Source organism: Bufo gargarizans, chromosome 4, assembly GCF_014858855.1.
Source record: "Bufo gargarizans isolate SCDJY-AF-19 chromosome 4, ASM1485885v1, whole genome shotgun sequence".
NCBI lineage: Eukaryota > Metazoa > Chordata > Amphibia > Anura > Bufonidae > Bufo > Bufo gargarizans.
In genome coordinates this window covers 521,014,872-521,031,542 of record NC_058083.1, presented here as the reverse complement: position 1 = coordinate 521,031,542, position 16,671 = coordinate 521,014,872, and the positions used below count along the sequence as shown (strand labels likewise).

Sequence of the window (16,671 nt, the reverse complement as noted above, 5' to 3'; positions counted from 1 at the left end):
GGGTCTGTGGATGGCACTGTTATGGGGTGGGGGGTCTGTGGATGGCACTGTTATGGGGTGGGTGGGGGTCTGTGGATGGCACTGTTATGAGGTGGGGGGTCTGTGGATGGCACTGTTATGGGGTGGGGGGGTCTGTGGATGGCACTGTTATGGGGTGGGGGGTCTGTGGATGGCACTGTTATGAGGTGGGGGGGTCTGTGGATGGCACTGTTATGGGGTGGGGGGTCTGTGGATGGCACTGTTATGGGGTGGGGGGTCTGTGGATGGCACTGTTATGGGGTGGGGGGTCTGTGGATGGCACTGTTATGGGGTGGGGGGGTCTGTGGATGGCACTGTTATAGGATGGGGAGGTCTGTGGATGGCACTGTTATAGGATGGGGGATCTGTGGATGCCATCCCCAGATCCCCCATTAACAGTGCCATCCCCATCTGGGGGGTTTCTTTGCTGGGCTGGACTTTTATAGCCCCCCCCCCCCCCCAAATTTTACTTGCATCCCTGTTGTCTAAAGGGGCGGTTTTAGGGGGCGGTCCTAGGGGTGGGCAGATCCCCCATAAGTGTCACCCACAGATCCCCCATAAGTCCGATACAACCGGCCCTTTGAGGATGACCAAACTGCTGATGCGGCCCCCGATGAATTTGAGTTTGACACCCCTGCTGTAAGACATTGGAGGGTGTGCAAGCAGTTAGGCCAGGGGTAGAAATTGGTGCAATATTTTGGGGTTCTCCAATTTTTTCAACCTGCTCAAAAAGGGGGGTGGGGGCTTAGTGGTAAGGGGTGTGTGGCTTCGCATGAAAGGGCATGAGGCAATATTTTGTACCAAAATTTCACCACAATTCTGGAGTAAAATTCTGTCTTAAAGGAAGCCGACCAATACTTGGTATAAAGTGTCCTTGCTCCAGATCTGTGTACGCAATCTTTAGGATTGGTAAATCTGCCCCCGAGACCCTGACCATGACACATAATGAGAGGCGGTCCTATTGCAACCAGCATGTTGGAGAGACATGATGGATTTTTGGCAAATGACGTGTCACGCAATGTGACCACATTCACTTTCATTAGGTTGGTTCACGTGGACAAAGTAGCCCAAGACATGTGGCCTTAATATCCTGTCAGCCCTCATATTAGACACAGCCCTGGTGGGCAAATATTGAGTAAAGCTTCATTCACACAGTCAGTGTTTGTGAGCCAAACCCAGGATTGGAGCCTCCACAGACATAAGGGATAGATTTGCACCTGTTTTGTGCCCAAAATCACTGATCAAACACTGACGTGTGAATGAGGCCTAAGGTGGGGTCACATAAAAGGGTGCGGCCTAGTAAAAGGCATGGGGGAAGATTTATCAAAACTGGTGTAAAGGAAAACTAGCTTAGTTGCCCATAGCAACCAATCAGATTCATCCTTTCATTTTCCAAAGGCGCTCTCAGAAATGAAAGGTGGAATGTGATTGGTTGCTATGGACAACAGAGCCAGTTTACCTAGAGATTCAGATTGACCGGACCAGGCAGTGTAAACGTCATCACCTGAGTATTCGGCAGTCACAGAGAAAGCAGAGCCTCTAGGTGTAATGGCAACGCCCCTGTTGCTCCTAAAGGCTCATTTGTATATATTAAAAAAGCTTTTTTCTCAGCAATGCGGGCACATATGAACATGGCACCAACAAAGATGTCTTCAGCTGCCAAGCGCACATGTAACAGGTCAGCCAGTGTCATAGGGACAAATCTGCTGACAGATGCCCTTAAGGCTGGGTTCACACTTGAGCGTTGCGCAAACGCGCGTTTTTGACGCGCATTTTTATGCGCGTTTTTGTAATAGTAAACGCGCGTTTGACGCGCGTTTGTGTGATTCACTACAGTGTCCTATGGCCACAAACGCCCCAAAAGTCGCTCATGTACTTTTTGGAGCGTCGGGCGTTTTACAGCGCGATCGTACGCGCTGTAAAACGCCCAAGTGTGAACCATTCCCATAGGGAATCATTGGTTTCTCCTTGTTGAGCGTTTTACAGCGCGTAGGAACGCGCTGTAAAACGCTCAGGTGTGAACCCAGCCTTAAGGTTTCATTTTTTTCCGCTCTACATTCCAGCAGCTATAACATTTATACCTTTATAGGTTTTCACTGAAGGGGAGGGGGGCTTATAAACATGCTCATCCTGAGCTTCCTGACTCATGAATATGCCAGAATCATTGTCACACTCTAGGTATTCTTCACATGGCGGAAATACAAGCTCACCCATTAAATTTCTCATCATGGTGCTGCTGTTTACACGGCTGTGGATGTAGTCCCTGTTCAGTAGGGTGAGGACACCCAAATCGGTCTCTGTCAAGCATAGACCTGCTCATTCCTCTCCCCCACCCCACCCTTTGCTCTGCAGATTAATCCCTTCCATAGTTCATAGTAGACATTTCAAAGGGACGCTTATGATAAAGAACACCGTCAGCCGGATTGACCTTATTAAACCAGACATACAGCCTGGTAGGGTTGATCCTGCTGATTAAAATGATACCTGTCTTGTGAAAATCGATTGCGGCATTCCCAAGAAGAAACATATTCTCTATGCAAATTAGGGCTTCGGTGCACTGAAGGGGTGGAGCCTAGTACCTCAGTGCGCCTCAACTTTCCAGCACTGGCCCCGCCCCTCTGTGAACCAAAGCCCTCATTTGCTGTAAGAGCAAAAGACTTTCTTGGGAACGCCACAACCGATTTTCACAAGACAGGTATCATTTAAAAGGGGTTTTGCCATCTTAGACAACGGGGGCATATCGCTAGGATATGCCCCTATTGTCTGATAGGCGAGGGTCCCGCACCTACAATGAGAACGGAGCAGGGAAATGAATGGAGGGTGCACTCCACATGCGCAGCCGCCATCCATTCATTTCTATGGGGCCGCTTATTTCCGTCTGCACCATAGAAATGAATGGGAGCAGGGGCCGCCCGTGCGCGGTGCGCTCCCATTCACTTCTATGGGAGCAGCACTTGGTGGTGGACAGACCCCAGGAAATCCGGGGTCCTCCAGCCACAGCGCTCCCCGCTCCATTCTCATTGTAGGTGCGGGTCGCAGAGATGGGACCCCCACCTATCAGACAATGGGGGCATATCCTAGCGATATGCCCTCATTGTCTAAGATGGGACTACCCCCTTAAGGGAACATTCACACGACCGTATAAATGGATCCGTTCCGCAGATTTGCGGAACGGGTGCGTACCCAATGGGGCCGCAAAAGATGCGGACAGCACACCGTGCGCTCTCCGCATCCGTTGTTCCGTGGCTCCGTAAAAAGATAGAGCATGTCCTATTCTTGTCCACAACCATGGACAAGCTTAGGCATTCTCTATATAGCGCTGGCCATGTGCGGTCCGCAAATTGCATAACGCACACAGCCGGTATCCGTATTTTGCGGACCGCAAAACACCTTACGGTCGTGTGAATGCACCCTTAGGGTCCATTCACACGTCCGGAAGTGTTTTGCGGATCCGCAAAACACGGACACCTGCAATGTGCGATCCGCAATTTGCAGACCGCACATCAGACACTATAATAGAAAATGCCTTTTCTGGTCTGCAATTTCTGGTCTTCACTAGAACAAAATAGGGTGTAGCGCCCATTTAGGGGGACACCCTATTCATCTGATTCTAGCCGCTAGCTTCTTTTAGCTCCCCCCCCCCCAAAAAAAAACTCCAAAATTTGTTTAATGTATTTTAATAGCAAACTTACAGGACAGCACAGAAGACAGACGACAACATTAAAAACATGTAGCTGAACGTAGGACGACTCCGTTAGAAAACTGGGAGAGTGAATGGATGGAATTTTACTACATGGTAAAAAAATAAAATAAAAGTAAAAAATAAAAAATTATACCACACACACTTAGTCACCATCAGATTTTTTTTACTTATCAAGAAAAATAATAATATTCAAATGCTGGCATTGTCCAGAAAAAAAAACAAAAAAAAAAAAACACTATTTATAATTTTTTCTTATAAAGTCGACGTGTTATTAACTCACTTCTGAAGTTAACAGCGTATAGAAAATGTGCCCAACATCCCCCACACGGCGGAGGCGGCCATTTTGCGAGCTGAAGAGAGGAAGCAGCCATTTTACGGAGGGCAGCACCAGTGTTTATGAAACAAATCCACTTCAATAAGAACTGGAGACGCCGCAGAGGCGCGAGGCCCGACCCGGCCTGGCGTCTCTGAGGCGACCAGGTTCCTGTTAAATTTGAAGGCTGAACAGGAGATTCAGCGCGTGAAATGACCGCCTCGGCGGTGTTAAGGTGACAGAAACTCTGTCAATGTAAAAGGTCACCGAAAAAAAAAAAAAATTTAAAATAAATTCACACACAAATGAAAAAAAAATGAAAAAAAAAAAATGGAAGTTTGCCTGCACCTGAACCTGTCCCCTACATTTCCATTCACAACCATATATTTAGGTACCTTTATAACCCCATGGAGAAAAAAAAAAAATAGATATCTAACGCTCAAACTACCAATTACGAGGAAGAAAAGATTTATTTATTTTTTCGAAGAGGACAAGATGGGAATTTTTTGTTTCTTTTTAAGCGCGCTCTCCGCGTATGCGACGTGCTAGCTGGATGTCTTTTGGCATGATTGTGACACGTTTGGCGTGGATGGCGCACAAGTTGGTGTCTTCGAACAGTCCGACCAGGTAGGCCTCGCTAGCCTCCTACAAGACAAAAAGGTGACAGGAAAAAAAATATTAAAATCATCAGCCAGGTGGTCAGTGAATGCACAATATGTACAGAACGATATTATAAAGTATAATAAACAGATTTTTACAGCCGTTTTTTCTTCTCGTCGCAATATCGGCAAGTGGCAACAAATCCCACAGGTAGGTAATGGCGCAGAAGGTGCTTTTCACGACAAATAGGCCAAACAGTGTGGAAATGCCCATTTAGCGGCGGGGCTTACACGGCAAACACTTTCAGTCTGGGTCAGCCTGAATTTGTATGGACTGTCCCTAGGGTTTTCGATAATGGTGGTGTATCCTCAGGATAGGTCATCAATATCTGATCGGTGGGGGTCTGACTACCGCCACTGATCGGCTGTTCGAAGAGGCTGCGGCACTACGGGGTGGCCTCCCCACAGCACAGCGCCATCCATCGTATAGTGGCTGTGCCTGGTATTGCAGCCCAGGCCCATTCACATGAATAGAATTGAGCTCTAAGCAGGCCATGTGACCAATGAACGGGACACCACTGGCCCAGGAAGAGGCCCGCAGCACCATGGGCTCTTCAAAGAGCTGATCAGCAGGGGGCTAGGAGTCAGACCCCCCCCCACGATCAATCCTGAGGATAGGTCATCAATATATGAATCCCTAGAAAACCCAATTGGCAGTTTATTTCCTATTTGGCAAGGATCAGCAACCTCCGACACGCCAGCTGTTTTGAAACTACAACTCCCAGAATCCTCTTTTCACTTACTATGGAAGTTACAATAACACCGAATAAAGTGTGCATGCTGGAAGTTGTAGCATCACAGCAGCAGGAGTGCCGGAGGTTGCAAATCCTTGCTATAGGGAGAAAGCTGTCAATCACCCGTGGGAGGGCAGAGCTGCTGCAGATCATAGATATCGGGACTCCGGCACTCGGCTCACGCTGGAGCTTCTCACCAGGGATTTTAAGAAAACCACTGGGCCAAAACACTGGTGACAGGGGTAGGACTGTTCTTTTAGGGGCCAGCTGTTCCATTCCGCAAAATACATATGGTCGTGTGCATAAGCCCTAAATGTTCAGTTTCCCTGTAGCGCCTCCAGAGGAGTAATCAAGCATTACACAGTGCATATTTAAAAATCAATGGGCGATCTGTGTAATGCAGGACAGGTCCTCCAGAGAGACCTTCTCTGTAACAGCTGTGGCCAGGAGAATAGGGCCCCCAGAACTTCCTAACATATTGTATGAAAACTGGGTTTTCTGAACCCCTTTAGCCATACAGATGCTTTGGCTTCAGAAACCTGTACATCTGAACTTACCCCAACATCGTGAGTGACACTGTAGAACTAAGAAATGGAGGACAATGACGGCTCTATACCAGGGTGCACAACCTGCGGCTCTTGATACCATTCTGTGCGGCCCCCAACCATCTGGTAACAGACATGTATGCCTATGTCTTGTGGCTGCTCACATATATCTTTCATGTATTCTCCCATTAGATGGGAATCCTTGAGGTGTAACCAGACATTTATAGTATATACTGTATGTACAATGTGCCATAAATGCAGTATTTCAGTTGCCTATGCCCCTTTAAAATTTTATTTTCGGCCCTTGCCAATGACTCAGTCGGACAATGTGGCCCCGAACCAGAAAACGCTGTGCACCCCTGCTCTATACAACAGTATTATCCTGACCCAGAAACAAAGATCGTTTTAATGGGCGAATAAACACCGCGCTTCCATCCAATTACTGGCTCCGAAAATTCTACGAATGCGAGTAATTATTTTTATTATTGCGCTCGTCTGTTTTGCACAGGAATAATTTAAAAACCAATTATTCCGCAGGATGGCTTTGTGCGAGTGAAACAGTCAACGGGTGCAGGGGTCGAGCGTCTCGCCACACGGATTATTAAAGAGGCAGGGCTATGAATAAGAGCGGTCACCTAACTGAATGCACAAGTGAAATACATGCGGACATTAAAGGGCTTCTGTCACCCCACTAAAGTCTTCTTTTTTTTTTTTCGCTACTTATAAATCCCTATACTGCGATATATCAATAGATAATGTTATTAATCATTTTGGTTCAGTAGATAATTCAAAAAACGGACTTTTATCATATGCAAATTACCTGTCTACCAGCAAGTAGGGCGGCTACTTGCTGGTAGCAGCCGCATCCTTCTTTCATAAAGACGCTCCCTCCTCATGTTGATTGACAGGGCCAGCGAACGCGATCGTCCTCTGGCTGGCCCTGTCTGCATTCAAAATCTGGCGCTTGCGCCGTACCTGTCTTCAGTCGGCGCAGGCGCACTGAAAGGAGGACGCTCGCTCGGCCGCTCCATCCTCAATGTGCCTGCGCCGATGATGTCACATCTACACCCGGCGCAGGCGCACTGAGGAAGGAGCGGCCGCCTGCACCGACTGAAGACAGGTACGGCGCAGGCGCCATATTTTGAATGCAGACAGTGCCAGCCAGAGAACGAGCGCTTTCGCTGGCCCTGTCAATCAACATGAGGAGGGGGCGTCTTTATGAAAGGAGGATGCGGCTGCTACCAGCAAGTAGACGCCCTACTTGCTGGTAGACAGGTGATTTGCATATGATAAAAGTCCGTTTTTTGAATTATCTACTGAACAAAAATGATTAATAACATTATGTATTGATATATCGCAGTATAGGAATTACAAGTAGCAAAAAAAAAAAAAAAAAACCTTAGTGGGGTGACAGAAGCCCTTTAAATTCCATATCCTCCATTATGTGGATGTCCGAGCCAGGAAACCAGATTGGAAAGCCACCCTGGGAGACCAGGTCAGTCCAACATGCGTTTGAATGGTCACCGTGTAATGCTTCATCTCACCTGTAGAGGCCGCTGCAGGGAATACACGTGGGCAGACCACTCTATAGCTTCTATTGTCAGGAGCTGCTCAAAACAGCTGATCGGTGGGTCTACCGGATATTGGACCTCCACCGATCCGATACAGAGGATAGGTTATCAATATCTAAGTCCAGGAAAATCCCTTTAAGCTCCGGACATTTTAGCGGTGTGTGTGTAAAGGTGCCGTCATCTTTTCCAGTGCACAACAGGCTGGATATCTAGTGCGCTTGCAAACATGGCAGCAGCTTTGCCTATATAGTGCGAAAATGTCCGGTCTGGTCACCGGCTGTACCCTACCGATTCAGAGGTAGGCACTGGACTTTTACATCTCCATGACCGTCTCTCTTTAAAGGGTAAATTTAATGCCCTGATGCATCAAATAGGAAAAAGCAGCTTCACAAACTTCCTATATTCGGCCCTTGTGAAGATGTGTCTCCATGGTAACAGACTACAAAACTTCTGTGTAGTCTGAGCCAGTAGTCGTGAGTTACATTTTACCATCTGTCCCGTTCTTCCTTGAAGGATGGTCTTCTGAAGGATCCAACATAACAGGAAAGGGGCCTCAGGCTATTCTATTAAACGCCAAAGACTGCCTCAAACAAAACCGCATACTGCGGCCGAGTGTAACATGCGCGGCATGACTGGTTACTGCTACGATATACCGGTTTACTGTTTGACGCACCATTCAGAAACGTACCTGCAAAGCACCGATGGCAGCGCTCTGGAAGCGCAAGTCTGTTTTAAAGTCCTGAGCGATTTCACGAACCAGACGCTGGAAGGGGAGTTTACGGATCAGCAGCTCAGTGGACTTCTGGTAACGTCTGATTTCACGGAGAGCCACGGTACCCGGCCTGAAAGGCAAGAAGGAAAATCACGTGTCGTCATCGCGAGGCAGGATAGAGGTCATTCTGGGAAAGAACTGAATAGTCACAGCTGTGGCGGCTGCCTAAGGATCAGGCAGATGGAATGAAACATGCCCGCTCCTTTAGCGCTCATTATAAGAAGAAGCGTCTATAAAACGACCAATTCCAGAATTTGCTGTATGTTTCCTTCCAAACCAACATATCCCTCAACGAACTAAAACCGTTTGCTCACACATCAATTTAGCAGCAAGAAGTTTAATAGTACATTAAAAAAAAATATATATATAATAATATGGAAAAGCCCGGAAATTCCAACCATCTCAGAAGTCTGGACATCTGCCAGGCATCCCTACAACATGGAAATCAAATCTGCCTCCTACTCACTAAACCGGGGGGGGGGGGGGGGAAAAACAACTATAAAAAACATTGGTCATTATGAGATCCTAACTTTTTAACGATATCTGCCAATTGACTAACACCCTAAGTAATACCCTATAATAATAATATTATGCATGTTATATATGCATATATGTGTCCTACAAGTTTTTTGTGGATGATTTTACACAAACTTATAACTACAGATCCTCTTCCTTTTAAAAATGTATTTTTATTTTTTTATTTTATCGGCATGTCCAGCACCGATTTTATTTTTATTTTCTAATTAAAAGTTATTATGAATAGTAATTTGTCGCTTAAAGAGGTTCAACTTTGAACCTGGACAACCCCTTTAACAAGTATTAATTATTTTAAAAATGAAAATACTACCATATAAAATTAAACAGATATATACCAAAATATAGGATCATTATAATCTCTATTTTTATTTCATTCAAAAGCGACAAGTTACTATTCAATTACTTATATACACTACTAAGACTTTTATTTTTGCAAACTTTACGATGATAATAATAATAACCAACACACGAAAATGCAAAAATACTATAAAATACACTTTATTGTAAGCAATGAAAAACATTGAATTTATATTTAATACATTAACTTTGTTAATTGTTTGTTACTGTAAAAAAAAAAAAAAGTACAAAAAAAGGAATAAAAAAAAGTTAGTGAAAAAGAAAAAAAAGAAAGAAGCAGCGTCTGGCAGTAGCTTTCTCCCCATTAAAAGGGGGGGGGGGGGGGGGGGGGTCGTCCCACGACAAAGACTTATCCCCCATCCACAGCATAGGAAAAACGTCTGATCGGCAGGGATCCGACCGATCATGAGAACGGGGGCTCTGTGTTCCCCCCTTACAAAAAAGGTCAGACAACTATTGAATCCTGAGTAAAAACGCTTGGTCTTTGTGTTGAATGGAGCGGCAGCGTGCATGCATAACTGCTGCTGTATCCAAAAGCAGGAACACAGAGACCCCCCACTCTCGTGATCGGCAGGGGCCCCATATTACTGTATGCAAGGCAGTAAGGGTGCACTCCGAACCAAGCAGAGGGCTCCATGGGAGCGTTATTATTGTGCACACAGCTACTATGGCCTGGGTCACTGACAGCATTATGTTTTTAAGACCCCAATATTGCTGAAATACAGTATTTGGGGGCATTTTACTACATAGCAGGTACAGAACTATGGGCACATGGGACGTCTGTGTGTAGGATGGGAAATGGGCGGGGAAGCGAAGAGCAGCAAACTCTGCAAAAATAAATCATGGTTGGGAGAGGTAGTCATGGCGGTCTGGGCCAGATTGAGTAGGAAAGGAAGGTGAAGACTCCAATTAGTGAAGACGTCACCGAATATACCTGTGTACTATAGTCACCTGTACGGCCTGCAGAGCGCCCGTGGTATCTACCATTACATGGGTCACTAAATGCTGGTATAATTCAGACAGACATTCTCTGGCAGTATTATTTGTCTCTTGTATAGTGCTATTACATGGAAACTGTAGGACTATTATTTACAGGTATACCATCATACATAGATTCATTTTTTTTATGATGGGGGGTGGGGGGGGGGGGGGCAGAGTGTTTTATTGTAAAAGTTTTGATAGCAAATAACCTGCTTAGAATCCATTTGCACCAAGCGCCTCAATTCTCAGAACTTGATGCAACACCTTACAACAGTGCCAAGTACATTACCACATCCAGGCACCGCTCCGCTGAGTCATACCTGGTCCGGCATTACAGCCTTGAATAATTATTATTTATCACATCCCCGTCTACAGCAATAAATGGATAACCCACTGATGACCTGCAGTCTCACACAAAAAATAAAAATAAAAAACTTTTCCCCCTACTGGCCAATAAGTAAACTGCAATATTTAGAGGGGATCTGTCAGAAGTTTTCACCATGCTAAACTGCTGACAGCATTAAGCAGGGGCTGGGGAGAGCAGGACAATCATACCTTTTGTGGAGTTTTTAACATCAAGAGTAGTGTGAATATGAAGTTTTATTCTGCCAGAATCTGCTCTTGCAAGTGCCCTCTATTGGAGCTGCTCCACAGCTCCTCCCCTCTGCTCGGAGCGACAGCGGTAGTGGTGTCCTGGTGGGATGTTACAACTGTCACTCAGCGCAGAGGGGGCGGGGCTATGAAGCAAATCAAGCATGTCACAATGAAGTTCTGCCTCCTGGGCACTTGCAGAAGCTGGAAGAATAAAACTTTATATCCTCACTACTCCTGATAATAAAAGCTCCACAATGGGTATTTTTGTCCTGGTCTCTCCTACCTAGTGCTGTCAGCAGCATAGCATGGTCCAAACTGCTGACAGGCTCTATTTAAGACTACTGAAGGAAAAAACATGGCCGACAGAAAAATGTATCGGCAATGGTCTATATATCGGCAATGTATCGGCAATGGTCTAATCTACCCTGTACTGCAATTCTTCATCATCTGCTTGTTGTCAGTGAATAGAGACAAACTGTGTAAATTTGGAGGTTGAGAGCCGGTCCGGCTCACACAGCTGCAGCTTGGTACAATGCATCAGACAAGGAAGCGGGCAGATAATTGCTGACACTGAGCAGGTCACTGCTGCAGCCAGCGATTGGCTGCGGCAGCATCAAACCGGATGTGGACAGCAGAGGACCAGAGCGAGGCAGCTAAGAATACTTCTGTTTGCAGATCTGCCCCCCCCCCCCCCCAAAAGGTAACCCCTTTAATAAAAATACAATACTAAGAACATCATATTTAAAAGGGGTTTTCATTAACTTAAAGGGGTTGTTTAACGGAATAAATAAAAATTCTACTGAATACTTTTGTAATTGCATGTCAATAAAAATTTAACATAGCCACTGGGTTATCCAATAAAATGTATCTGTATAGCGCCGCCTGCTGTCTGTTCTTTCTGATTTCTCTGTCCTGTCCACTAGCTGCAGCAGACTGGACACGCCCTCTGAGAAAGGACACGCCCCCTAAGCTGCCAGCTTGAAATAAATCTAAAAGAACAATTGCTGCAATGAGCAGATCTCTGGATCCGTGTGAGGTACAGGGCCGGTTCTAGGTTTTTGTCATGTACCAGATTATGTATGATTTGCATACACCCCGGCTGAGGCGCTCCAGTGAGCCCTGCACTCTTCCTAGGTCACATGACCCAGGAGCAGCTTGGTGTCTCATTCAAGTGAATGGGGCTGAGCTGCAATACCAAGCACAGCCGCTATACAACATCCCGAAGTCTGACTCATTTTAGTCCATGGGCCAGTTGAAAGTAAGCAGAGATCTTGAAAATTCTGATCTTGAATTGGGCCCCATATACATTTTAAATGGGGCCACAAAAAATACGGACAGCACACATTATTTTTTTTTAAATAGGATGTGCAGATCAGGAAATTGCAGACCGCAAAACGGATACAGTCGTGTGCATGAGGCCTTAGATGAACTTGTTAAATCTCTATGAACATGGTTTCCATGGACGGAGGAAACAGGAGATGGGAGAAAGCTTTCCTGCCTCAGGCCCCAGACTGATGGAAGTCACTGACTGCAGCCATATTAGAGCAGGAGGTCACCGGGGACCACAGACCCCCCCCCCCCCACGGCCATTATGACCACCATAAACGTCACCTGAATGAAAGACAGTCTAAAAATCAATGTAATAATCCAGATCTATGACCGGACAGCTCTGTGCTCTACGGTCTTAGCCTCTCTACAACTCCCAGAACTCTCTGCCAGATGCAACAGCAACAGAACAGCAGCTCCGACAGGTCACATAATAGGCGCTGGTGAGTTTATATGGGGTCCTGAACTCTCAAAGTGCCGTCCCCTATATAATACATATACACACACACACACACACACACACACATCTCATTACTGCAATAAAGAGATTATAAAAAGGAGAAAATACTGCATCGCCAGATGTCATCTCTGTACAACCAAGAAACCTGCTGCAACACCTCTATAATACATTACTGATCCTGAGTTACATCCTGTATTATACTCCAGAGCTGCACTCACTATTCTGCTGGTGCAGTCACTGTGTACATACATTACTTATCCTGTACTGATCCCGAGTTACATCCTGTATTATACTCCAGAGCTGCACTCACTATTCTGCTGGTGCAGTCACTGTGTACATACATTACTTATCCTGTACTGATCCCGAGTTACATCCTGTATAATACTCCAGAGCTGCACTCACTATTCTGCTGCTGAAATCACTGTGTACATACATTACTTATCCTGTACTGATCCTGAGTTACATCCTGTATTATACTCCAGAGCTGCACTCACTATTCTGCTGGTGGAGTCACTGTGTACATACATTACTTATCCTGTACTGATCCCGAGTTACATCCTGTATTATACTCCAGAGCTGCACTCACTATTCTGCTGCTGAAATCACTGTGTACATACATTACTTATCCTGTACTGATCCTGAGTTACATCCTGTATTATACTCCAGAGCTGCACTCACTATTCTGCTGGTGGAGTCACTGTGTACATACATTACATTACTTATCCTGTACTGATCTAACTCAGGGTCGGAACAGCGACTCCACCAGCAGAATAGTGAGTGCAGCTCTGGAGTATAATACAGGATGTAACTCAGGATCAGTACAGGATAAGTAATGTATGTACACAGTGACTGCACCAGCAGAATAGTGAGTGCAGCTCTGGAGTATAATGCAGGATATAACTCAGGATCAGTACAGGATAAGTAATGTATGTACACAGTGACTCCACCAGCAGAATAGTGAGTGCAGTTCTGGAGTATAATACAAGACGTAACTCGGGATCAGTACAGGATAAGTAATGTATGTACACAGTGACTGCACCAGCAGAATAGTGAGTGCAGCTCTGGAGTATAAAACATGATGTAATTCAGGATCAGTAATGATAAGGAACGGGTCCACGATCTGCAGGAGATGGTCCACACCGCAAAAAAGGGGACATATTTTTATTTATTTTTTGCTGTGTGGCGGCACAGATGGAAATCCCACATAAGCGCTTCGTAGTGCATCTGCTCCGCATCTTGAGGACTACAGACCCATTCAAGTGCAATACGGGCACAGGGCACGAGACCTAAAGATGATGAAATCTACCCTTCATGCAACCATTCCAACTGCTGACCTTCGAATTGACAAAATAATACAAATCACCCATTTTGATAAAGATCTGGGTTCTCCCTGCCACCAATGCCATTCCCTGTTGGTTACAGCATCACCAAAACAAAAAACGGGTTAAAGGTTAAGCTGCAGGTAACTTTTTCCAGCACATAAGGGGTTACAGCAGCAAACAGTTTGAAACTGCGCGCCACTGACCTCTAGCGGCCGCTCAGTGCATGTGCACGGCCAGAGCAGGTGGGATCCGTGCCAGCAGCAGCAGCGGCCGCCCCCGCCCTCCCTCCAAGCCACCAGAGGCTCCAGACTAACACCCAGACCTCGGCTGAACCGGGCAATCCAGTGAAAAGAAAAACCTACACAGCCAACACACCTTAAAATATATAAAATAAATATATAAACAAAACAAAAAAAAAAAAAACAACAAGCACCAGACAATTCAGCCTGCTGCTGCCATCTCTGTATTAACCCTTCATTGAAATCCCTGATCAAAAATGTGCACAAAAATAATAAGGCGAAAACGTTTTTTTCCAAAAAATCTTACAGTAAATGCGAAAAAAATAATACTACAAATCTAGGAGGATCCGGATGGCTGAGGCCGCAGTGCGCATGCGCCGCCGGCGGCCTGACTTTACCTGTAACGATGCGGCTTCTTCACCCCTCCGGTAGAGGGCGCGCTCTTCCTCGCCGCCTTGGTCGCCAGCTGCTTCCTGGGGGCTTTCCCACCGGTGGATTTACGGGCTGTCTGCTTGGTACGAGCCATCGTGTAGAGAACAGAAGTGTCCTAAACCTGCTGCCCCCCCAGAATGAGCAGCAGGGGGTAAGAGGAGGGGGCAAAAAAACATAAATAAAAAAAAAAATATGTAAAAAAACCCAGCATTGAGTAAAAGGGAATAAACACTTGTTTCCAGCAAGGCTCCTGTTCACACTGGTTTTCAAATTGTGGCGCTGCACCCTCCTGACACCTCCGAGGGGGGGGGGGGGGGGGGCAGCCTATGGATCCTATAATTGCCCCCCCCCCCCAATCTGCAGGTCCCCCCACCCTTCAAAAAAATAAAAAAAATTGTGATACAAAGACCCCAATCAGATGCATAATAAAAAGCAGCGAGCCCCCTGCAATAAAAAATAAATAAAGCCCTCCCCCCCCTTTCCCAAGACTGTTAAGGGGGTGCAGACCCCCAGCTATCACCACCCTATTAGGGCAAACTACAGGGCACTGCCACTCTGCAGCCCCCCACCCACCAGGCAGGTCCTAGCTGCTTCTGAAATGCCCCAAGTGATGGCTGACCCCCAATAGGTTCAGGGCAGTCAGTATGGGGGGGCTGATCGGTAAAGTTTGGGGGTGAAGTGAGGGGGAGGGGGTTGTCCTGAACGTTCCAAAGTGATACAATGTAACAATCTGCGGCGGATACAGTGTAACAACTGCCCCACGTGGACACAGCCCCCCCCCCCCCACCTTAGAGGGGAGGAGGGGGGGTCTAGGGGTAAGAGAGGGGGGCCCTGGGCACTCTAGGGGCCCCCCAGTGAAGGGCACATGGGGCCCCTGCTCTCCCAGCTGCTACAGGGGAAATAAACATGGTGACCAGAGAGAGGGAGACAAGATGGTGAAACTCAGCCACAACTGGGGAGCGGGGACATTAGGGGGCGTCTTTGCCACGGTTTTTAGGGTCTTTCCTCCATAGGAGCGAGTCCGGGGGGAGCCCGAGCTGTTAGAGGGGGATGTGAGGGGCCCCTTGGTGCCGGTCTGAGGGGCAGGCAGCGGCTGGATTGGGGGATTCAGCCGAGTGAAGGAGCCCCCGGTAGAGGGGAGGAGAAGCTGGAAGCAGCTCCCGGGCTGAGGCGCTCGCGGCTCCCGCAGCCCCCAAAAAAGTTTGTCCGGGGGGTTGGAGGGGCGGCTGGGGGGCAGGGCGGAGGCCGGGGCTGCGGTTCGCGGAGCTTTGGCTCGGGTTTGGGCTCCGGGGTGAGCGGAGGGTAACTTACCTTCCCCGCGCGCTGAGAGCTCAGGCTGCTCGCTGCAAACACAATTGAAAAATGGCTGACATTGGTGTGTCCCGCAAGCCGAGCAGAGAGCGCCCGCAGCCGGCCAGCCAATCAGGCACAATGGAGGGAAGGCCCAGCCGCCGAGTGTGTACAAACACAAAGACACGCTGAGCCGAGGACTACTACCGCCTGCGAGCTCAGGACTACTACCGCCTGCGAGCTCAGGACTACTACCGCCTGCGAGCCGAGGACTACTACCGCCTGCGAGCTCAGGACTACTACCGCCTGCGAGCCGAGGACTACTACCGCCTGCGAGCTCAGGACTACTACCGCCTGCGAGCTCAGGACTACTGCCGCCTGCGAGCTCAGGACTACTGCCGCCTGCGAGCCCAGGACTACTGCCGCCTGCGAGCCCAGGACTACTGCGCCTGCGAGCCCAGACTACTGCGCCTGCGAGCCCAGGACTACTGCCGCCTGCGAGCCCAGGACTACTGCCGCCTGCGAGCCCAGGACTACTGCCGCCTGCGAGCCCAGGACTACTGCCGCCTGCGAGCCCAGGACTACTGCCGCCTGCCAGCCGAGGACTACTACCGCCTGCGCAGCTGAGGACTACTACCGCTTGCGCTGCTCAGGACTACTACCGCCTGCGAGCTGAGGACTACTGCCGCCTGCGAGCTGAGGACTACTGCCGCCTGCGAGCTGAGGACTACTGCCGCCTGCGCAGCTCAGGACTACTGCCGCCTGCGCAGCTCAGGACTACTGCCGCCTGCGCAGCTCAGGACTACTGCCGCCTGCGC

At 47.8% G+C, this 16,671-nt stretch overlaps 1 protein-coding gene across 2 annotated transcripts; it reads right to left on the bottom strand.

The window, feature by feature from the left end:
* Window positions 1-3,679: 3,679 nt before the first annotated feature.
* On the bottom strand, window positions 3,680-16,031 carry LOC122933789 (histone H3.3A). 2 transcript variants are annotated; one of them, XM_044288802.1, is made up of 4 exons: window positions 15,875-16,031; window positions 14,530-14,687; window positions 8,232-8,385; window positions 3,680-4,679 (listed from the first exon to the last, which is right to left on the bottom strand). In XM_044288802.1, exons 2-4 carry the CDS (start codon window positions 14,655-14,657, stop codon window positions 4,551-4,553), a joined length of 411 nt encoding a protein of 136 aa, XP_044144737.1. In that variant the 5' UTR covers window positions 14,658-14,687; window positions 15,875-16,031; the 3' UTR covers window positions 3,680-4,550. The 2 variants fall into 2 exon arrangements, with proteins under 2 accessions (XP_044144737.1, XP_044144738.1); XM_044288803.1 differs by having other exon boundaries at window positions 14,530-14,684; window positions 15,875-16,026.
* Between the last annotated feature and the right edge of the window lie 640 nt (window positions 16,032-16,671).